General features: G+C 29.2%; 2 protein-coding genes and 1 pseudogene across 3 annotated transcripts; 2 read left to right on the top strand and 1 right to left on the bottom strand.

Moving 5' to 3' along the window:
• Nucleotides 1–372: 372 nt before the first annotated feature.
• LOC146888032 (uncharacterized) lies at nucleotides 373–2,892 on the bottom strand (annotated as a pseudogene).
• A 2,407-nt stretch (nucleotides 2,893–5,299) lies between these two features.
• On the top strand, nucleotides 5,300–6,205 carry LOC114175567 (translationally-controlled tumor protein homolog). Its single transcript, XM_028060320.2, has 4 exons — nucleotides 5,300–5,429; nucleotides 5,517–5,642; nucleotides 5,724–5,881; nucleotides 5,954–6,205. Exons 1-4 carry the CDS (start codon nucleotides 5,406–5,408, stop codon nucleotides 6,069–6,071), a joined length of 426 nt encoding a protein of 141 aa, XP_027916121.2. The 5' UTR covers nucleotides 5,300–5,405; the 3' UTR covers nucleotides 6,072–6,205.
• Nucleotides 6,206–15,092: 8,887 nt separating this feature from the next.
• Nucleotides 15,093–23,686, top strand: LOC114178030 (kinesin-like protein KIN-13A). Of its 2 annotated transcripts, none has more exons than XM_028063704.2 (13): nucleotides 15,093–15,461; nucleotides 15,551–15,816; nucleotides 16,432–16,653; nucleotides 17,539–17,730; nucleotides 18,164–18,268; nucleotides 18,436–18,513; nucleotides 18,709–18,790; nucleotides 19,539–19,701; nucleotides 20,453–20,785; nucleotides 21,772–21,990; nucleotides 22,098–22,689; nucleotides 22,777–22,842; nucleotides 23,304–23,686. In XM_028063704.2, exons 2-13 carry the CDS (start codon nucleotides 15,604–15,606, stop codon nucleotides 23,484–23,486), a joined length of 2,448 nt encoding a protein of 815 aa, XP_027919505.1. In that variant the 5' UTR covers nucleotides 15,093–15,461; nucleotides 15,551–15,603; the 3' UTR covers nucleotides 23,487–23,686. The 2 variants fall into 2 exon arrangements, with proteins under 2 accessions (XP_027919505.1, XP_027919506.1); XM_028063705.2 differs by having other exon boundaries at nucleotides 15,531–15,816.
• Nucleotides 23,687–24,046: the final 360 nt, after the last annotated feature.

Here is a 24,046-nt window from a genome sequence, read left to right as displayed (position 1 = left end):
AATAAAATTAGATTTAAGCAAATTAACCAACCTTATAACAAAGCAAATAATAGAAAATTCAACAAGTATAATTTTCTTCTCATCTTTTATATCATTTTATTTGGGTCAACACTAGTCTTATCTTTTCTGTCGTATTTTTCCGGTCACTGTCATTATTAGTAGTAGTAGCAGAATTTAAACAAAAATTTTAAGGAACTAAATTATATTTGTTATATATAAATTATTTTTTTTAATAAAAAGAAAATTTCATTTTTTTACATCATTTTTTTATTCAAAATAAATACTCATGAAAATAGAATCCAAATAGTATGACAATAATATATTTAAAAGAGTAACATAAAGTTTATCATCAACAATAATATATAAAAAAAATTAACAAAAGTTACCTTTATCGAGTGTTTCTCTACGCTCTTTCAATGACTTAAAATCTTCAATAATTGAATCAGAACTAAAGCTAGTTGCAATATCCCTTTCAATATAGATTATCACAGTGCTTGCTAAAAATTCCGTCTCCATCTTATTTCTCAAGTTGTTCTTAATTATTTTCATTGCAGAAGAAGATCTTTCAGTTGTAGTTGTAGAAATGGGAAGAGTCATGATTAGACGAAGTAATCTATCAATCAAAAAGTAAACTTCAGACTTTTTTGTTGTTGCCAAACATGTACATAACTCTTGCATTGTTGATAAATTCTTCAAATTTGAATCTTGACGAGCATCAATAATGAAATGTTGAAGTTGAGAATTCAAATTAATCTTCTCTTGCTCATTGAAATCCATGGGATAATATTTGTCCACATGAGTGCAAATTTTATCAATATTAAAAGCTTTATAAGCATCCTTAGGATCCAAGGCAGAACTTAGAATTAATAACTCCATCGCTTGGTCATTAAATCTACAATTTAACTCTTGTAATTGCTTATCAATGGTAACAAAGAATATTTCAACTCTAAAATAATACTCCACTGTAATATGATCTTTTTGGTGACAAAAGCGTCCTTGCCTTGCTACATAAGAAGCCCCAAAATTAGGCACCTCAATGTCATGTTTTTCACAAAAAGAAGTCACATTTTTTAATAACTTATCCTAACCATTTTCTCTCAAGTTTTGAAGAAGTCCCTTTGTAGAACAAACTAGACACATAACATTAACTATATCTTGAGATTGTTGTTGTAATGCCTGACAAAGAACATTTGTTATCCCCATAATTTCTCTCATCAAATACAAGATCAATATAAACTCAAATGAGGTCAAGCTTTTGTAAGCATTATCAGCATCACCACGTTGTGAATAAGTAGACCCATCAACAATATTTTTTTCTAAAACTAAACAAGTGGCATCATACATATTGATCAAGCTACAAATAGATGAGAAATGGGAGCTCCAACAGGTATCCCCAGCTTGTTTTAAAGTACCAATTTGATTGCTCCCTTTACCCTTTTCAAGCTCATCAATTTCTAACAAATATGCAATTTCATCTAACTTGACAACCTGTAACTCATCATGACGTTTACTAGAAGAGCAAACAATATCGACAATAAAAGTCAATTTTGAAAAGAATTTGTGAATTGGAATAACTTCTCTTGATGCAACAACCAAGGCAAGTTGTAACTGATGAGCAAAACAATGAACATAATATGCATAAGGACAATCAGTCAAAAATAATGCTTGTAATCTATTCCATTCTCTTCTTATATTGCTAGCACCATCATACCCCTGACCACGGATATTAGAAGCATTAAGATTATGTCGAGATAGTACAACACACAATTCATTCTTCAAAGTTATTGTTGCAGTGTCTTTAACATGCATAATATCAAAAAATCGCTCTTGAATAAAACCATTTTTATCAACGAATCTCAAAACAAGAGCCATTTTCTCTTTTTTTGATTCATCAGACGCTTCATCGACAATTATACAAAACTTGGAATCCCCAATTTCCTCACAAATATGATTTTTCACTTTACTAGAAAGAATATTCAATAACTCCTTTTGAATTTTAGGTGAAGTATATTTGGAATTGAATGGAGCATTTTCCAACACAACTTTTGCAACTTCATCATTGTATGATGCTATGAGTTTTATCATCTCAAGAAAATTACCTTGGTTCCCCGATTCAGTACTTTCATCATGACCTCTAAAAGCACAAGCTTGAAGTGATAAAAAACGAACCGTGTCAATTGAAGTCTTGAGATGTAACTTATTCTTCATAATTTGGCAATTTTGATTTAACAAGTCTTGACAAGCCGACACTGCAATATTGTGTGGTGAACAAGGATTTTTCCCAATGTGTTTAAGGAAAGCACAATTCTTTCCATTATTAACTTTCCTCCAACTTTTAAAACCTATAAAAAAAATTCAAAAAGTTAAACATGTTGATGACAATAAACTTATTGCCAATTAGAATTCAATGAAAATAAACTCAATTACCTGTAACAATGAAAACATCTGAGCCAAGTCGTCCGCCTAGTTTTTTACTAAAAAGATAGCACGGTAAGCAATATGCAGCATCTTTTAATGGCGAATACTCTAACCATGAAGGAAATAAACTAAACCATGTGTACTGAAATCTTCTTGGATGATCATCTTTACCAGACAACGGATAATTTTCTAGATGTATTTGATATGGACCCCATTTTAGATAAGCCATTCGTACCTCATCAATTTGATTTGGTGGATATTGCCAAATTTGAAGACGCATCCCCGATCACGTTCTAAAATATTTTCAAATTCATTATATATAACTTTAGGAACCTTAGAGAGTTGTTTTTCATTTTCTTCAATATTTGGATTCTCATGAAGTTTCTCAATTTTAGATGACGTAGATGCATTTTTTTCATCTTCATCACAAGCTTTCCTCTTGAAAAAAGAATCAATTTTTTTACTCTTTGTCATACTTTTTCTAATATAAATTTGTCACCTCTCACCTATTTACAAAAAGATAAAATTATGAATACCCCATATTAAATCTTAAAAGCAATACTTAATATTTTAAGAAAACTAATAACTTCTAAATGATTAGCTTCCTTTACCTTAACCTTAGAGTAGATTCTTAATCTTGTTCTTCCCTTACACAACTTCAAAGCCTAAAATAGCTCTATCTACACAAAGAAGAAGAGTTTGATCAACAAATAAAGCATGATTTTATAATCTCTAACAGATAGAGATATGCCTAGAGCATAGAAAAACCACATACAAGAGGGAAACATATTGCTTCAAAAAAAAAGGAAAAAAGGAAAAAATGAACTTACTCAAAAGAAGAAATTGTTTAGTCCAAAATGTTCTTTAACTCTTCAATTTTGCTGTAGTGCAATTTGATTTTGAAAATAATAAGAAATTGATGGTAAAATTTGAGATGAAAATAAAACGAGAGAAAGTGATGGAGACACAAAAGAGAGAAACCAAATAAAAAAGTATAAGAAATTATAATAGAGAAAGAAAAAGTGATTTTTAAATTTTAATTTTTTTCCAAATTAAATTAATATAAATAAGGTAATAATATATAAATATTTTTTAAATATATAAAAAATAAAATAAAAATCAATTAATATAAATAAAATAATAATATATAAATGTTATTTTTTAAATATATGAAAAATAAAATAAAATAAAGATCCCCACTATCTTCCGTTATTAGTGTCTTCCCAAAATTTTGACAAAAAAAAATCTAAAGAATGCGACATCAAAATAACATACGGTTTAAAAGAACTGAAAAAAATACAAACAATTATGAGAATAATTTAATTATTCAAATCAAATAATTTCAAGATCATCTTATATCAATTAAAAATAACGTAAAATTATAATACATATTTCACATAATAAGATAATACAAAAACATTCAAAATATATCGTTAATCAAATATTTGAACTACTACTATTATAATAATAATAATAATAATAATAATAATAATAATAATAATAATAATAATAATAATAATAATAATAATAATAATAGTAATATACTTGTCATACCATCTAAAAATCTCTAATTTTAATATTTATTCTTAGTATAAAAAATATATATTGAATATATATATATATATATATATCATTGCAAAAAAAAAAATTAAATAATAATTTTAGTGACAAAAGCACGTTTAAAAATCAATTTGAAGACGAATTTTTTAAATAGAGAAAATTTAGATACCAAATCTATTTGATAAGTAATATTAACCACTAATTTAAATATCAATTTATAAGAAAATTTATTTTAGTTAAAAATTTAAATATCAATTATAATTTGTTCACACTATTTTATTTAGCAATAATTTTTAATAATGTTATTTCTCAATAAAGATTTAAATTTTTCATGAACATTATTACTTTTTTTTTTATGTCAAACACACATTTTTTCAACTGTAACTATTTTTAATTGGTATAATTACAATTATTCTTCAATAATCATTAACCAAAGTTCTTTTTTTCACTAATATCAATTGAGATTATTTCTAAAGTGACTTTCATCAGTTTTTAAATAGACTAATCTTTAACACGTTGTTAAAATTCTATTTGCAGATACGGATAGAAGATAATAAATTGAAATATGATAGTATAATTAAAGAAATTAAATACTTGATAAAATATTGAAAAAAGTTATTTAAGAAAAAATATTTATACAAAAAAATTAACAATAATATGTGAAATATATGTAAAAATAATTACTTGAATACAATTTACTGTCTAAACTATATTCTAGTTTATATCAATGGAATCTAAAATTTATCATTTATTTTTAAGAGAACAATCTCTAAAGATAAATCCGAAAAGATTTAAAACAAAATCATTAGATCATATCATATTTATTTATATCAACAAGGAAAAGATCGAAAATTTTGTTTACTTTCTTCAAGCACCCCTCCCTATAAATAGTCTCTGCACCTTCGCATCAAAGTGTGCAAACAAATTCCAAACTCTCGTCCTTCAAAGCAGAAACCTTCTTTTCCAAACGATCTCAGCCAGAATCTCTGCAAATATGTTGGTTTACAAGGACCTCCTCACAGGTATCTATTTGCCACTTTGAATATTCTGATACAAAAGATAAAATAAATTCATCGTCTATTATTATGTTTTTAAAAAATCATCGTCTAATTTAACATATTAGAAGTGAATTTTAAGTCTAACTCAATCCTACAAAATCAACTTATAAGAATTATATCTATTTATATATTAAGAATTATTTATATATTATGAATTGATGTTATTTATAATCGACAGTTTACAAAACCTACATTTAAATGGAAAAGATTTTATAAATTGTTTTGTGGAGAATAATAGTTCCGAAATAAAATTGACGATTCGTTCTAGCCTTTGTATGGCATGATTTTCTCAGTGTTTTGTTTGTATTGTGTTGCGTAGGTGACGAACTTCTCTCGGACTCCTTCCCCTACAGAGAAATTGAGAATGGAATGTTGTGGGAAGTTTCTGGAAAGGTGAGTTTATACATTAAAATATTATAAATGAAGAGAAAAGATTTATTTTACATAGTTCTCATGGTTTGTATATTTTTGGGTTTGCAGTGGGTTGTTCAAGGGGCAATTGATGTCGACATTGGCGCAAACCCTTCTGCTGAAGGTGGGGAAGACGATGGTGTCGACGACCAAGCTATCAAAGTTGTTGATATTGTTGACACATTCAGACTTCAGGTTTCGATTATTTTTCCCTAATTTTTTGTTTGGGTTTTAGTGTTTTCATGGATTAAAATTTTTAGGGTTAATGTTTTGCAGGAGCAACCTGCTTTTGACAAGAAGCAGTTTCTTGTCTTCATGAAGAGGTATATTAAGTTGTTGATCCAAAAACTTGATGGGGAGAAACAAAGTTTGTTCAAGAAACACATCGAAGGAGCAACTAAATTCCTGCTCTCCAAGATCAAGGATCTTCAGTTGTAAGTATATGATTTTTTGCTTCTAATTATTAAAATCACGGTAATTAACCAAAAACTTTTATTAATCTTCAGCTTTGTTGGGGAGAGTATGCACGATGATGGGAGCTTGGTGTTTGCTTATTATAAGGATGGTGCCACTGATCCCACGTTTCTGTACTTCGCATATGCTCTCAAGGAGATGAAGTGCTAAGATTGCTACTACCTGCGGAACTTTTTTTTTTTTTTCCTTTTTTACTCTAGTCTTAGCATCATCTAGTTTTACTTTTTCCTTTAGTTTTTTGGTTTAATTTTTACGATTAAACAATATCACAGTTTTCTTATGGATGTAGTACACCTTTTTGTTTAATTTATTAGTTCTTCTTTTACCTTTTAATGTGTAGTTAAGTTAAACTTTCTTACTCAAAATATTATTACTGTGTAAAGAGATTTAAGTTTCACTTATAAGAAAATAATATTAAATGATAAAAAAAAATTATAAATTCGTTATAGTAAGAAAAAAAAATCTTATACATATATAAGTTTCACTAATGTTTAGTAGCATATGTTGATAAAAAATTTGAAGGGTTCAAAATAATATATTCAAGTTTTATATATTTAATTATTATTACTAATATAATAAAAGTATATAATTTAGTGTTGAAATTCTGGTATGTTTTCCTTAAACAAAAATTATAGTTTTGAAATTATATTTGATATAAAACTCATCTTAAATAAGTTTTTCTAATTTTATCTCTTTTCATGTATATTCTCATATTTAATAATATTTTTCTTATAATAAGTTCCAAAAAATTAATATCAAACATTTTGTCTATAATTCAAAAGAATTAATATGAAACTTCTCACTTATAATTCTTTTAATTTTAAGAAATGTATAATTTTTTGAATATTAAGAAATGGTTCTCTAATTCAACAGTTGAATTCTTAGTATCATGCTTGAAAATAGGTGGAGAAGTTAATTTGTATTGTTTTTATCTTAAAGGTATCTCCCCTTTTATCACTTTAAAAAAATGAATCTATTATTTTATTTTTCATCAATATATCTATTTAAAAAAAATTAAGACTAAAAAATAATTTATCAAAATCTAATCAAAAATCAAGAGTAATTATTAACTAAAATGATAATCAAGTTATATTTAAGAAATGGTTATCAAAAAATATATAGTATATATAACTTCTTTTTATATTTATACAAAAAACTCATAAGATGAAAAAAACAAACTAAATATCAAATTAATATTTTTCTATCAAGAATAAGGATACAGTTATTTCTTTTTATTTATCTTGAAAGAGAACAGATGAGAACTAAAAACAAGAGAATCTAACTTTCTATTTTTTCTTTAAAACAAAGAATAAAAAAAGATATACAAGAGTAATAAATAAATATAATACAAGAAAAACTTAAAATGAGAAAGAAAAAAAAATATAAAATTTTTTTATTACTTTTTATTATGTTTAATTTTTAATTTTATTATTTATTAATATTAAATATTATATTTTATAAAAAAATTAATATAAAATATTTATAAAAAAAATATCTTGGGGCCATGGCCCATACGGACCTTCTAACTTGAATCACCATGATAAAATACTAGTTATTTGTATTTGTGAATAAATTTAAAATAAAGTTTCTTTTTATAATTAATTCACTCAATTGATTAAAAAAAATCATTGTTCAAAGTAATGTTTACAAATTTTATTTTCAAAATATTCGAAATTTTGTAAGCAAGCTATATAAATAGTAACACTATAGACTTTGGTACAACCAAAGTTTTTACTCAAGAAAAAAAAAAACTCTGGTACAACTAAAGTCTATATTTAAACATTAAAATATAGTCTATATTTTGTCAATAATTTAAAAAGTGTCACCTTATTTTTAAAAGTTTTGTTTTCTCAAAACCTTCACATATTAAGCAAAGTTATTTTTGTAATATTTTTGGGGAAACAGAGGAGTTTATTTGGTGATTACATATTAGAAATTGTGGGAATGGTAAGGTTTGACACTGCATCAATCAACAAAATCAAAGTTGACGGATTGGCTGTAATTTATTATTAATTCATCTTCTTTCAAACTAAAGCTTAACCCTAGACCCACATGCCATCTTTTTTCTTTTTTTTCTTATACGTATCTTTCTTGTATGAAATTCTTCATTAAATAGAATTCTATCTGATACGCCATATAAGACTCTAAACATAAATACGTTTTCCAGTGAAAATTGAAAGTGTTTTAAAATCTAATGTATAAAACTCCATTGGTACCACATATGTTATCATCTGTAGAATGAAAGTTTCAATTTTCATTGTAAAATCGTTTTACTAGTATGTGCAGCTGAGAATCTCTTTTTGGAAAATATCCAGACTCATTTTCAGATGTACTGCAAAAAGATCTTCTCCCATGTTTTAGTGTGGATGGAATCTGTTTGAAGAAGAAAAGGTTTAATTTTGACACATTTTCTTGATACTATCAAGATTTTTATAGTGTGAACTATTCATAAAATACCATCAATTTATTTATATAAAATAATTGATTTGCAAACTAATATAGTTTTATTATGTAGGGTAAGATCCCTAAAATAACAGTCCAAAACTTACTCTCCAATAAAATTACATTATTATATCAAAGCAAAATTCACAATATATAATTCAGGTTGGTTCTCAAGTGAATACTTACCAAAGTTTCACATCGAGTAATGTGAAAAAGAGAACAGCAGGAAAGTATTATAAAGTAAAGAGTTAATTTTGGAGTTGTCACCACAACTCAATAGGTCTCTTGGGTGTATGAGGGGCTTGGGTAGTTGTGTGTCATTGGAAAGTTTACAATTTTTGCTAGAAAAATTGCACTATGAAGGGTTTGCAGTTTTGGCTCATAAAAATTGTATGAAGGTTTGCAATTTTTGCCTGAAAATTTGCACTTGGGTGATAATATTTCTTGTTGAGTGTTTGTAAATGTAAGCCTTGAGGTGTCAAACCACATTAAATTTCCTATGTGCTTTTATTTATTTTTATGCTCTTATTTCGGGTATGCTTCCACTTGAAGAAATTATTTTTAGTGCGTGATTTTCCAACAGTTCATAATATTAAATAAAGCCCTCATTTGATAATAAAAAAAATTAAACATTCAAAAAGTATTCAAAAGAATATTATTTGGAGTGACATGTACATTATATCATATAGCACTCATTTACATGATCTTTTGTTTTCTTCAAATTTACTGTCATCGCAAGTAGATAACATCAACACATAAGAAACAAACAAGGTAAGATAATGATGATTTTAAAATTTATAAGTTAAATGAAAATAGAATTTTCTAAAAATTTGAATATAATGACATACCACACAATCACATGGTCATACCTCACACTAAGATTCATCAAGCACAAACAAACATTAATAACTACAGATACGACCAATGTATTGGCTAGTGCTACAAGATCATGCACCTGTCAATGCTTTATTACTTTTATTTCTCAAGAGTTAGACTACATATAAACAACTTTTCTAGTTTCACAGAGCATGACAAGGTAAATTACATATCTTTTCTGAGTGCGACTAATCTCATTATTTATTCTAAATATGAACGTCCCTAGACTCTCACAACTGGTATTTGTCTATAGGGTTAAATATGTTTTTGGTCCCTCAAGTTTTAGTGAATTTTGGAATTAGTCCCCTCATCAAAACTTTATACCAATTTAGTCCTTCATCTTTCAAAATGCGTGAATTTAGTCCTTTTAACCAAATTTTGTTAAGTTTATCTGACATTTCAAGCACATTTCATGATAATATTTAAATTAACATTGAAGCAAAAATGTGTCAAACAGTGTAAATAATTTAAATACTATCATGAAATGCGCTTGAAACGTCATATAAACTTAACAAAATTTGGTTAAAAGGACTAAATTCATGCATTTTAAAAGATGAAGGACTAAATTGGTCAAAAGTTTTGATGAGGGACTAATTTCAAATTTTGCTGAAATTTGAGGGACCAAAAACATATTTAACCCTTGTCTATATGACTTCATTCATTAGTATTGCCAGTATAAATCTCACCTTTACACCTATCATCAATACACCCCTAAATGAAACAAAACATGGTAGAATTTACTCATGTAAAATAACTACTTTATTGTCCAAATCATATACATCTTAATTAACTCATAGTATATTTCTACTATGTGTTGTATTGGTGGATGATCCTTCTAAAGAAACCCAGATAAAATAGAAACGAAAAAGACAACATATTTTATAAATAAAAATTGAAAGAGATGTGGAAGTAAGAATGAGGGCAGGAATAGTTAATGAGAAATGAAATTGGATTAAAATATTTTAAAGGCCAAAATTGAGATATAGAGATAAGAAAAAATATATATTCAATGGAAAGGTTTGTCATTTTGTTTTTACTTTTTAGAATTTTGTTATTTCCTAGGAATTTTTTCTATACAATTTCTATATAAAAATCATAAGAAATGAGCTTTAGGTTAATTTTATTATGAACTAGTATGAGATACACGGTTTCTTTTTGTTTTTGTGTTACTTCATGAAATATTTGTTGAAAAGGTATAACAGAAATACGAAAAATCTAGTAATATTTAATGCAGGACATGATGTGAAAAGTAGATTTGGAAGATTGATGAATTTAAGGATGTAAAATTAAATCAACAAAATATGATGGATTAATCATGTTGCTAATTACTTTATCTTCTCTAAACCTAAGGAGGAAAATTATTTGGAGCATAAAAATATAAATATGCATTCAAGCTTTGTTTTAAATGTCCTTAACTTCCTAAATGTTAAAAATTATGTTCAAATACTAGTTTATAAGTACGTACTATAAATGTTAAAAAATATAAAAAAAGTACACAGCTCTTTATTAATTTCTGATTGCTAGAATTAGTAATGGATACAATTATTTATTATGTCGTACAAAGTAATTTAAATACCGGTCTTCCTGATTAGTGTTTGTTATTGATTAAAAATAATTATTAATGTAGTTTTATTTTCATAAAAATGTATACTTAAACGTAACATTAAATAAATTATAACTTTTATAATTATTAATGTACTTTTATTTTATTTAAAAAATTAAAATATACATAAATGTTATACAACTGTATTTGATAATTTATTTAGTGCACATCAAAATTTATCATCTTATTTTTCATTCACGCATGTTCTAATTCTAAACAAATAAGAAAAGTTAATTTGAACGAGTGACAAAAGGTAATATAAAGAAAGATAAAAATTTTCCATAAAAGAAGTGCAATCTTTCCATCACAGAAAATATTTGAAAAAAACTATAAATTTTAAGATCATATATCTTTCAAACATTTCAAACCTTCATATTTCAAATTTTTATTCATAGACGGTCTTCAAGTGTTAAAAAATATTTTTGCTTGTTTGCATCTTAGTAAATACGATAAAAATCTTACAATGTTTGTTTTTTGTTTATAAAATGATTTTTCTATTTTATGAATTTACGATATTTCAATTAATAGAGTTAATTATTTTTTATTTTATCATAAATATAATATAAATATAATGAAATTAATAATTAATAATTATTTTTTAAAAGACGTTCTATTTTAATTAATAAAATTAATTATTCAAAATTTCAACTTAAATGTAGTCAAATTAAGAATCATTAAGTATAAGCATATTCTTTTAAACATATAAGAAATTTATTTATATAAATTAAATTGAATTTTGACGTTGATATTGCAATGTTATGAGGTGAGAATTTTGTCCTATTCATTTCTCACATTGCTTCATATCTTACCGGGGCAAATCTTTGGATTTAACCATGTCTTTAAATTTAAGTAAACAATATTAAGAATGATGTGTTAATAACAATTAAATTTACGTATCTTTAGATTTAACAGTGTTATTGAATCCAAATTAAAATTGAAAATTATATTATCAGTTACGTATCTATACAATTACTGTTTAGTAAAACAAATTGATTCCAAAATATAGTTGACTCAAATTAAACTAATTTAGACGGAAATTAAATTTTTAAGAAAAACACAACCTTAAAATTTTAACTTGTAATTAAGTTAAAAAAGATGAAAAATAATTTAAGATATGCAACCGAGGTATAATTTTGTGGTGGTATATTTGGTGGCTTACATATATACCAGAAAAGACGTGTTAACAAGCTCAAAAAGATAATGGTATGATCCTTTTCAAGTCATTAATGGAATGAATAACATCCAATGAATTATTAACGTGACAGTGAGACAAGGTTATTAACAAAGTCACGTGAAATAGAAAAAACGTAAGAGATGCGTCTGAAAAAGACGTAAAAGAGAGTCATGTTATCAACTTCAATTATTGAAACATACTCAAATTTGGACGTATATATGTTGAGAATCGATGGTAGAGCTACTTTGGTGAAATTGAAAACAAGAAAACAAAAAGATTAAACTTTAGTCAAATTAATGTTCCTAATTAATCGTTCCATCTTAAACCTCTCATGCTTCATGCCAAAGCAAATACTTAAGAAGTGAATCCCAAGGTATGCCATGTTTCCCATGATTTCAAAAGGGTTTTCGTTTTCTTGTTTAAAAAATAACCCTACTTCACAATGAGGCCAAAACGGCCATTTTCACACTTTTTTTTTATCTGTTAAAATTGAATCAAAATTTAGAAAAATACATTTTCCGTGCTAGAAATAGCCCCACATGTTTTATTAGAAAAGAAAGTTATATTAATGATGAGGGTAAAGTACCCAAAGGTGACTCGTGTTGGTTGTGGCATTTATTAATTGTTATGTGTGGTGGATTAATTAACATCGATTCATATATATATATATATATATATATATATATATATATATGTGTGTGTGTGTTATGATATATAAAATGTATATATACCAACAATGTTGAAAGGGTTAAATTAGAAATATTAAAATTTGAGTGAATAACTGACACAAGTTAAATAAAGAGTTATGGTTCTTGCATGTAAATACAATATATTGTGAGTACAATATACGTACTATTTTTAGTCCTTTATTGTCTCTCCATAAGAGAAAATCATGACCAATTTGTTCAATTAATCTCTAGATTAGGTAATTTGAGATAGAGATATTTAGAATTCATTCATTTTCAAAAAGAAAAAAAAATCAAAGAAAAAAATGTGTTATTAGAATAAGATGGTATTCGTAATTACTGAATTACTCTAATAATTTATCTATATTTTTCTTTTTCATTGTTATCCCTTTTAATAATTCGGATTTATAGTGTTTTAATTTTGTTGAGGTGGGTCATCTCTAAAAGATACTTCACAATTAAGTTAAGTAATGTTTTTTTAATAGTAATAAATGTTATAAAAGCTAACACGATACTTACCTCTCATACATATGTTCCATTTAACTACCTATCATGAGGTTTTGTTTTCTAATACCCAATTTAGATTTAATTGTTGTTAACTCAGATTTATAGTGTCGTAATTTAAATTATAAGAATGACTTTATTTAATCAAATATCTACTGTCTGCGTTAGATATCGTGATTAAATAAAGTTTAACCATGTTATTGAAATGATATTAATTGGATAATAACATTTGTTTTATCTCAGAATTACTTTGTAGGTCGAAAATCTGAATCATATCATACAAAACTATCTTTTAAAAATATTTTAAATTATTCAAGAATGTCATATAATTTTATTTTATTTTTAACAAGTAGTTGTATTGCTGATTGATCATTCGTCAGGAAAACTTTCGATACAAGATTTTGTTTGAGTCGATCACCACATGAACTAGGATCTCATACCACTATTGGATCTTTCGAGAGAGGATAAGTGAAAAGATACAACACCAATGAAAAATAAGTCCAACATAAGAGATTGACACCACTCTCTTCCCAAAAACTTAAAACAATAAATTTATGTAAATCTTCATCTTTGTATGATGTTAAACTTTCTCATTTTTATTTAATTTTTTTCTTAATGTAAAATTTAAACTTACACTTTTCTTACACCTATTATACGGGTCTTTTATGAAAAATTCAGTCTAAATAAACACTTCAAAATGCCATTTTCTTTGTTTTTATTGTTGAGAGTTAATTGATTCAGGATGTCTAATAGTAACGCATGTGCAGTTTTTTGTTCCCTTCAGCTTTTACCCATTAATTCTGAGCCATGTACTTGCCAATTGGCATCAACCTAACCTCACATAATGCTCCGTTAGAACAATATTAGTATATACCTTTCTTTTACTAAAAACGTGTAAAAATATAATGTAGGAAATTCTAAATAATTTTACTACAATACGCATTTAATATATTTCAGACCAACATATTTTAAATCACCATTTTACTTATTGATACGTTGATCTTATTAACACCAGCAATAACTAATTTAAATGCAGTTTATACACTTTAGTTTAGCGTATTACGATGACAAAAGGAAAAAAAGAAGAAGAAGCTTATGAACTGAAAAAAGAAAGAAAAAAAACATATGAAAAGGGGAAAAGTCCTTAGTTTATTATTGTTCTTTTTGCATTGAATTATTTTTTAGTTCGTTGACATTAATATATTACTCGATTATGTACTATTTTTTGAATTTTTGTCTCCAAGAGAACTTGAATTAATCGCAATTAAAAAAAAATCTTCAAAATGTTATTTAATAAGAATATTGTTTTTCAAAATATTTTTCATATTTCCTTCTGCATTCCGAATCTAATTAAAAATAAAATAAAATCATCAAATAGATAAGTTAAATTTAAATTTACTTTCTATTACTATTTGGATGTTTGGATTTTGGTTTAAATATTAACTCAACTTTCAACTTTCAACTTTCATCGAATATTGTGTCAGCTTGTTTGACACATCTTTTTAGATACAAACATAAAACAAATATATTTCAAACTCTCACTATATCGAAAAAGTATAAACTATAAACTATAGTTTAAACAAACTTACCATTAAACACCTTTTTTATTATTTAAGTGCAAATAAAATAGTTTTTTTTAGTTTTAAAAAATTATTGTCATTTTAGTCCTTGTATTAGTAGGTCTATTAAGAAAAATCCAAATTATTAATTAAAGTATCACAGTGACATATTTTCTACTGTTAGGTAACTTATAGTGAAAAAAAAAAAAGAGATTTGATTTCGTGTAGCCGTTTTAATAATATTTAAAAATAATATTATATAATGTTTGACTATTTGATTATGGGATTGTTATCCGTAAATTTTCCATTGACGTATACCTTTGTTTTTGTCGAAGTATATCACATCATCCACGCCTACTCTTTCTTCCTCGCTTCAATTTCTCTCTCTTTTTCCGCCACCATTCCATTTTCTTCACTTACACAACAACAACATCAACAGAACATTAGAAGCAACGCTTCCCCACCGTTCAGGGGTTTCGTTTTCGTATTTTCGACCACTTTCAGATCTGAATCACAATCCGCCATTGCCAATCCCCATTTCACAGCGTAGATCTCGATTATCCACTCCCTAGCCCGCTGCATTCTTCGTTCCTCGATAACTCCGTTCACTGGAATTCCACGCTTCGCTGATTTCTGAATTCCGTCCTTTCACTCCCACTTTCATGTTCTTCTTTGGATTCCAATTCTCTCCTTCTCGTAAGTGTTCCTGATGCTTTTTTTTTCCGGTGATATCTTATTGTGGCGGTTTTCGAATTTGAATTCTAGCGTCTGTGTTTGTTGCGAAGTTTGTCAAAACAGATCTTGAAAATTGGCGCCCCAAAGACGGTCGCAGCGCCACATGGGTGGCCAGATGCAGCAGAGCAATGCAGCGGCCACTGCTCTGTATGACCACGCCGGCGCCGGATCTCTCCATAATGCGGCGGGGCCGGCTAACGATGCCGGCGACGCCGTCATGGCGCGCTGGTTACAATCAGCCGGCTTGCAGCATCTGGCCTCTCCACTGGCTTCCACTGGTATCGATCAACGCCTCCTCCCCAATCTTCTTATGCAGGTATTTATCGTCTCTCTTAGATTACAACTCTGTTAGGTTTTCGTTTCTAAACTACTTGTTAATTCTTTGCTTTCTTTAAGAATTCTGAATTGCCAATTTATTAATTTACCGTCTCTTTTACTTTCCCTCTTTTGCAACTTCTTTCATGTTCGAGCTTATATAGTGTGGTAACTTGGTCGTTTGGAGTTCTGTGTAGACTATTTGGTTAGTTGAGATAATCATGAATATCTAAATTATTTTCTAACTGTCCATTTTTCTTCTATTATTTCACTTGCGTTATTTGTGTATTATTGTATGAGTACATTATATTGTTATTTCCTGAGGAAGGGTGTATAGTTTATTGTGCTTATCCCAAATTCATAGTGCCTTTAGTGTTTAGAATGCATTTTTGTGTTGTTAAAATTTTTGAAACACCTGACTATCATTTCTATTTGAAATTTTTGAACTGTCCGGTGTTTTTGTGGGATAATTAGCGTGCACCTCGGTTTTATATATTTTTTAGAAACTTACATTGCCTACGGTTGAACTTGAACAGGCTAAATGTTGTTTGTTTTTCGTATTGTTGTTTATGATGGTAGTCTGTGAGATGACTAAGTGAACATGATATTGCCATAGGGTTATGGAGCGCAGTCTGCAGAAGAAAAGCAGAGGCTTTTTAAGTTAATGAGAAACCTCAATTTGAACGGGGAATCTGGTTCTGAGCCATATACGCCCACTTCCCAAAATTTAAGTGGAGTGGCAGTATCAGATGGGTTTTATTCTCCAGATTTCAGGGGAGATTTTGGAGCCGGGCTCCTGGATCTTCATGCTATGGATGATACAGAGCTTTTGTCCGAGGTACGATTCACCATATGGTGGTTTCCAGTTCATTCAGTTAAATAAGCTATCTTCAGTTTGATTCCTTTTCTACACATTTGCAGGGATAATTTGTTTTATGTGTAAAGTTATCTTCCATGTACGAATATTAACCTAATATCACTATATTTTCATGATAAGTTTAGCAAATTTTTATTAAAGTCTAATGCAACTTTTTTGTTTGACGATGGTGAAGAATCTTGGTTATATAAGCAGAGCCATTTAGGCAATAGTCATAGGTTTAAATGTCTGAACGAAGTTATCAAATCAAGATTTAAATTGTGAATTGGAAAACTGTTTCTTTATCTTTGAATTACTTCAAATGTATCATATATATGTGGTGCTCAATATTATAATTATAAGCTACAAATGGACAAAACAACTTAACCACAAGACTTGTAAACCAAAATTACTAGCTATATGAGTTTGTAAAGCCTTTAATTTAGAAGAATGGAAACAAACCATTGGTCTCACGAGAATTGGTGAAAGATTATATAACTTTTCAACTTTTATTGTGTGAGTATTGGTGAAAGAAATTTAAGAAAAAAAAAATGATGAAATTTTAAACCGTATCATCGTGATAAGATTTTTACATGTATCTTAAGATACATAGTCGTTTGAGTTTCATCTTATGATACAAATATAGGCAGTCAAATTGTAGTAAAGTTCAAATTATGAATTTTAAGTATCAGTACTGGCATTTTTAACCATTAGTATTCTGTTTGAGTTTCATTACCTTTTGACTGTGCATGTTTATTCTCATTGATCCCTTATATTGCAACAATTTCCTTAACGTTCGTGCATTTTCAGTACAAGTATCTATACATGCATAGGTTTTATTGTCTCTGATTTCTTTCTTCTCCTCAGCATGTTATTTCAGAACCCTTTGAGCCATCACCTTTTATGCCTGGAGGTGCTAGAGCTTTTGAAGATGACTTCAATCCAATTAACAGAAAGCAGGAAAGAGGAGAAGCAGATGCTGATGCATCAGTTTTTGTGCCTACAAATGAAAAAGAGAATAATACAAGAGAAAATAATGTTGCTAAGATTAAAGTTGTGGTATGTCAATATTTCTAGAAATAAGTAGCCTGACACATTTATCAGTAGCTTCTTCCCTGCACTTTAAAACATGTATAGTTATGGTTTTCTTGTGTTGCCATTATCATAAGTGAGCAATGACTTTTGAATTACATATTTTGTTCTTTGATATTTTAGTATCGCACCTAGTAACATGACTACCACTTCTCTTTGTTATCACCATTTTTCCCAAACTATCTGAACAATTCAATAAAAATCATCATTTGGAAAAGAAACTTATGAGTCAAATGCATCTTTCATTATTAATTGCTTCATATTAGTTCCCTAAAGCATTTTGAACTTTTCATCCTTTAGTTAACATGTGATTTTAATTATGGATTCAGTAACATTTAAGGGAAATTTGTAATTGTCATTGCTATTTATTTTAGGCATTTACTTCCAATGCATGTCTTAGGTACGCAAAAGACCTTTAAATAAGAAGGAGCTTGCTAAGAAGGAGGATGACATTGTAACTGCATATGACAGTGCATATTTGACAGTCCATGAACCAAAACTAAAGGTTTGTTTATGTTGAATTGAAACACTAGTTATTGTTTTACCATTTATTACTATATCAGTTCAAAGGTTGAATTATTTATGACTAATTATTGAATTTTATTTTTGTTTGCTATTCTTGTTCTTACTAACTGTTTAAAGATCTAATTGTTTGTTCTTGTCATGTAAAAGGTGGATTTGACAGCTTATGTGGAGAAGCATGAGTTCTGTTTTGATGCTGTTCTTGATGAGAATGTTACCAATGACGAAGTAAGGCAGCTCCTTAACAAATATTGAATCTTTTTGCAGTTTCTTATTTTAATGATCGTTCTTTCCTCGGTAGCCATAACATCATTTTGTCTTTGTTGTTAGTATTTATGAAACTGTGAGTTCTTGCCTCTGTCTTGGTCTTGATTCTTGAATTGATCTGTTAATCTAAGGTATGTTGCTGCTTTGCAATGACAGGTATATCGAGTTACGGTCGAACCAATTATTCCTACAATTTTTGAGAGAACCAAAGCTACTTGTTTTGCTTATGGTCAGACAGGTAAGAAATTTGTTGTTCCCTGTTCAAATCATACTTTTACCAAAAAATAACCACCATCCAATATTACTGTCCATTCTTTTTCTTCTCAATATTTTGTTTGTGTGAGTGAGAGTGTAGTTGATGGTTCTTTATTGTATTAGTAGCCAAGCATAACAGCATTGGGGTTCCATACTTTTCTTTTACTTTCTAGTATTGTTGTGAATTACAGGTGAATGCATTTAATATCTCAAAAATATTTCCAGGCCTTTTATTTATATATTTTGCTTACTGGTTTTTCATATATTTTAGTTTTTGTGAATGGTTCTTGATTTCCTGTGGAGTTAATAATGGAAATGAGGAGTCAATTCATTTCTTGTGAAATCAATTATATTTAACACTCTAAAATAGCCAATGACGTGTTCATTTTGTGGAAACTTGCCAAGAGTTGGAGGCTATTGTGCAAATAATAATAGAATCTTGCTTTGCATTGTTTTGCATGTGTGGAGAAATCCAATGTAGGACCTAGTTAGGGCTTAGGAGAGTAGATGAGATGGAGGGTAGCACATCATTTTGTTTTATGTATTGTAGGTGACTCCACACCTTGTGAGAAAAGACTTGGTTTGTTGTTGCCTGAAGTTGGAGGCGACTGATGACCTTGGCCTAGAGGAAGATGATATTAGTAATAATAATAGATGCCATTACACAAGTAATTGAAGGTTTAAATGAATCAAACCGCTTTAAGTTGTGGCTAATAGTGTTTTACTTTCAGGAAGTGGCAAAACATACACAATGCAACCGTTGCCGCTCAGAGCTGCTGAAGACCTTGTTAGACAGTTGCATCGACCAGTATATCGAAGCCAGAGATTTAAATTGTGGCTTAGCTACTTTGAGATATATGGTGGAAAACTTTTTGATCTTCTTAGTGACAGAAAGTGGGTACTTCTTTCTTGTGTGTTTTGGTGTATTTGTCCTTCAGACATTAATTTACCTTTGGCATGAATGCTTTGTATTTGTGATCTGGGTCTTAACTTGAAGATTGTGATTTTACGTTGAGTTTATTTCTGGATAGATAATTCCATTCGCAGTAATATGTCTGGGTAAACATCAAAGCATGTTTGGTTAAAGATTTAATATTACTCCCAGTAATGTTCTTCAAAATTCAAATGGTAGACAAAAAAGTAGAAGTTAGAAAGAAAATACAAGTTGGAATATATTTAGCTTCAAGATTCCCACCGCATCATCGGAATGAAAGACATGCTGAATATGCATATGGGAATCATTTATGCTGGGTAAATTATTTCTTAAGCTTTATAACAAACGTGAGAATGCTATGTTCCTAACTTCATATTCTCAGGAATAATTTTTCAAAAATTGAAACAAATTCTCTTAATGTTTGTGTTTAAATTTTTAAATAGTAATAAATTTATGGCAAGTCTCTACTGTCAAGGGTATTACTCTAGATTTTCCCAAGGAACATAAACTTCATCCCATACTAACAATGTTTTGATTTTTTTTTCTTTTTTTTTTCGGGGTTTTATGGATTCTACACATACGTAACCAGTTAAAACGCATATTCTTTTGTTTTGTTTACTCCGTGCTATCACCTTGCATATTATATCTGCTTGGAAGTACAATCTGTTTATATAGATTACTGAGTGGCTGTGTTTGTTTTGCTTTGAACAGAAAACTCTGCATGAGAGAAGATGGACGGCAGCAAGTGTGTATTGTAGGACTTCAAGAATTTGAAGTGTCTGATGTACAGATTGTCAAAGAATTCATTGAAAAGGGTAATGCAGCCAGAAGTACGGGGTCAACTGGTGCAAATGAGGAGTCCTCCAGGTCCCATGCTATCTTGCAACTGGTTGTAAAGAAGCACAATGAGATAAAAGAGAGTAAGCGGAACAATAATGATGGAAATGAGGCAAAAAGTGGGAAGGTTGTGGGGAAGATATCTTTTATTGATCTTGCTGGAAGTGAAAGAGGTGCTGATACTACTGACAATGACCGTCAAACAAGGTACTTTTCCATTAAATTATCTTTTTGCATAAACCATCTGCTTGTTTAATGTTATATGCGTTTGTTATGTTTTACTTTTTAGAACTTCATTTACCGACTCCTTTCTTTACTATATTTAAAATGATAAGAGCAGGACATATAAACTGTTCTCTAGTTGACAAAGGTAAATGGAATCAGCTTGTTTTGGTTTATTTCATAACCTGATTTGTAGCTACTGTACATGTATAGGATATTGTCAACTTGTAATAAAAATGAAATTTCAATTTATCATGTATTCAATGTTGCAAATAGATTTAGTATAATATACTTAGGGACTACTTAGTTGCACAAATGATTTTAATCATCTATTGCTACTTTTCGATAAAATGAATGTTTTGGATAAATTTGCAGTGGATTAAAATGATTGGAAAAAATAAACTATTATTTCATTTATGGTATGTTATCAATTTATTGAAAAGATTAATCTACTCATTACTCATTTATAAAAAGTAAAATCTTACCCATTCATTCATTTTTTTCACGGATGAATCCACTTCATCTATTTAAAAATGAATTTTTTTTTTTTCTGGTCAACTAAAAATTTCTGTCCTGATGAGGTTTGTTTTCAAAGGGACCCTGGTGGGCGTTTGCTCCTTTCGCAGACATTGATCCAATATCTCGGTCCATTGTTTTAAAAATATGATTGATTGTCTGTTAATCATATAGTAATAATTATTGATTTAATTCATTAATTTTTTATGCCAATGAATTGGCAAATTAGTTGGATTCATACATGGGTGGATTGGAAAATGGATGCAACAAAGGGATGCAAATTCCAAGTGTTTGTTTGTTGTTTGATTTATAGTGTGTTGTTATTTTCATGTAACTGCCGCAAAACATGGTTTGATTGGTCATGGTTGGCTTCCTTGAGTTCCTTTCTATCCCTGCTTTGTGTCTTGTAGTAGCCGATCTCTTCACTTTTGGCGCTAATTGTATCACTACCGCAGGATCGAAGGTGCTGAAATCAACAAGAGTCTTTTGGCTTTGAAGGAGTGCATCCGGGCTTTGGATAATGATCAGATCCATATTCCTTTTCGGGGAAGCAAACTTACGGAAGTGCTCCGTGACTCCTTTGTTGGAAATTCAAAAACTGTTATGATCTCTTGTATATCCCCAAATGCTGGGTCTTGTGAACACACACTTAATACCTTGAGATATGCAGACCGGTATGTGTTTTGCAACTGTAAATTAAGAAGACTATGCTCATAACTGGATGCACTTTTTCGTATACACATGTTTTTAGATATTAACCATTATTGTCTCATATGAACAGAGTTAAAAGTCTATCCAAGAGTGGAAATCCTCGGAAGGACCAGGCCCCAAATCCAGTTCCACCAGTGAATAAAGAGGCTTCACCAACATCTTCACTTCTTGCTGGCATGGGTGCAGAGGATTCTAATGGTCAGCGTCAAGAGATAAAAGCAACGGACTTGGGCAGAAAAGCTGTAGAAAAGGAAAGATCTTTGTACAGCTCTTCCACTGATGTTGACAAACAACTATCAAGTTTCTCTTCTAGTTATTCATACAATGGGCGAGAAGATAAAAGCCTGGCTTCTGCTCCAATGGACAGGGAAAGGTTTGAAGTAAAGAATTCTTACGGTGATTCTACCAGTCAAAAGATGAACTCTTATTCCCTAAATGTTACAGATGAGAAAGTGCAAAAGGTGTCTCCTCCACGCAGAAAAGGAACCAAGGAGGACAAATCCGAAAGATCTATAAATTGGGTAAAAAGGGATTCCAATGGTTCTAATAACACCACAAGTTCCAAGCAGCAGAACACAGGAAATTATAACACAGTTAGCACTGGATCGGGGCAGTCTGAAACAGAATCCTCTTCTGACGTGAATATCAGCGCTATACTTGAGGTTTCTCAAATGTTTGGAGCTATCCTCTTTCAGTTTAAAAGTTTACTGTAACACTTTTGAGTATCTGTTTAATTTATGCTTCTGCAGGAGGAAGAAGCACTAATTGCTGCTCATAGGAAAGAAATTGAGGACACAATGGAGATTGTTCGTGAAGTAAGTTGGGCAAATTTTTCTCTAACTTCTCAATAACATTGTCAAATGCAATTTCTAATTTCTTTTTGTTGGGTAACTTCAGGGCTTGAGTTTTTTCATTGCACTTGACATCCGTCAATTTGCTTTCTGTATTTTCATACCTGCACGTTGATATGCATGTGTTTAATGTTTGATGGCACAAAAATTTTAGGGTTCTTAGGAATGGTCCAATATGATATGATGTTTTGCATGTTGTTTTCGTCTATACACGAGTATTTGAGTCATCGGTGGTACATGCTCTATTAACTGTGTAGTGTAACTATTGTTATTCAAATATCTCACACACTTAACCTCTACCAGCCTCAATTTTGTTTTTAGGTGTTATCTCTGGTTCTTAGTAATGTCAAGAAAATAAGTAAAACTTTGTTTTTGCATAGTAATTGTTTGTTGGAGCTCATAGTGGTATTGGCTTTGGTTGTTAGGAAATGAAACTATTGGCAGAAGTGGACCAGCCAGGAAGTCTAATTGACAACTATGTAACTCAATTGAGTTTTGTGCTTTCTCGCAAAGCAGCTAGCCTGGTGAGTCTTCAAGCTCGCCTCGCAAGGTTCCAACATCGACTAAAAGAACAAGAGATACTAAGTAGAAAAAGAGTACCCCGTTAAAGCCACTCGCTTTCTCTTCTTCACTCATCATCTCAATCTTCATGTAATTGCTCTCGCGTTTCCTAGCAATATAGTTTTAAAGGTTTTTTCTTCATTTTACAAAAAAAAAAAATGGATCTTTTGTTGGTATTCAAATTAAATTTGCTCAAATGTATATTTGTCTCTTGTGTGATATTATGTCCATCTTGATGCCTGTTAAATTGGATTCAACTGTAAATTATTTTTTATTTTTATTCTATCGTTTAGTCTGTTACTGCCATATAAAAAAGCCTAACTATAATAATCGCTGTTCAAACGTGTAATCAATTACCATTTCGAGTTTTTAAAACGATGAATGTATTCTTCAGAGAAGTACAGATTGAGTTTTTTCAAAAGAATCAAAGAAATTAAATTTCACATTTTTGCGGTGATTAGAGTTTTTCGATAACAATTCTAATTTGATTACGATATGTTAATGTATCAGAAAAGTGTTTGAAATATATTTTGTAATGCTGTTTTTTTATGTTTTTTATTCGTTAAAATTCATGTGAGTTTTTTTATTGAAATCGGTCAAATGAAAA

The sequence above is a fragment of the Vigna unguiculata genome, chromosome 3 (assembly GCF_037176805.1).
Source record: "Vigna unguiculata cultivar grain cowpea cultivar isolate G323 ecotype 2 chromosome 3, ASM3717680v1, whole genome shotgun sequence".
In the NCBI taxonomy this organism is placed as follows: Eukaryota; Viridiplantae; Streptophyta; class Magnoliopsida; order Fabales; family Fabaceae; genus Vigna; species Vigna unguiculata.
Note: the sequence above shows the minus strand (reverse complement) of the source record. Positions and strands in the feature narration are given on the sequence as shown.

Excerpts from the sequence above, each read along its gene's own strand:
- LOC114175567 (XM_028060320.2), top strand. The coding sequence starts at position 5,406 with ATGTTGTGGGAAGTTTCTGGAAAG. Across the intron at positions 5,430-5,516 it reads TGTGGGAAGTTTCTGGAAAG|TGGGTTGTTCAAGGGGCAAT; the intron begins GTGAGTTTATAC and ends TTGGGTTTGCAG. Across the intron at positions 5,882-5,953 it reads AAGATCAAGGATCTTCAGTT|CTTTGTTGGGGAGAGTATGC; the intron begins GTAAGTATATGA and ends ATTAATCTTCAG.
- LOC114178030 (XM_028063704.2), top strand. The coding sequence starts at position 15,604 with ATGGGTGGCCAGATGCAGCAGAGCAATGCAGCGGCCACTGCTCTGTAT. Across the intron at positions 18,269-18,435 it reads TCCATGAACCAAAACTAAAG|GTGGATTTGACAGCTTATGT; the intron begins GTTTGTTTATGT and ends GTCATGTAAAAG. Across the intron at positions 20,786-21,771 it reads GACAATGACCGTCAAACAAG|GATCGAAGGTGCTGAAATCA; the intron begins GTACTTTTCCAT and ends TCACTACCGCAG.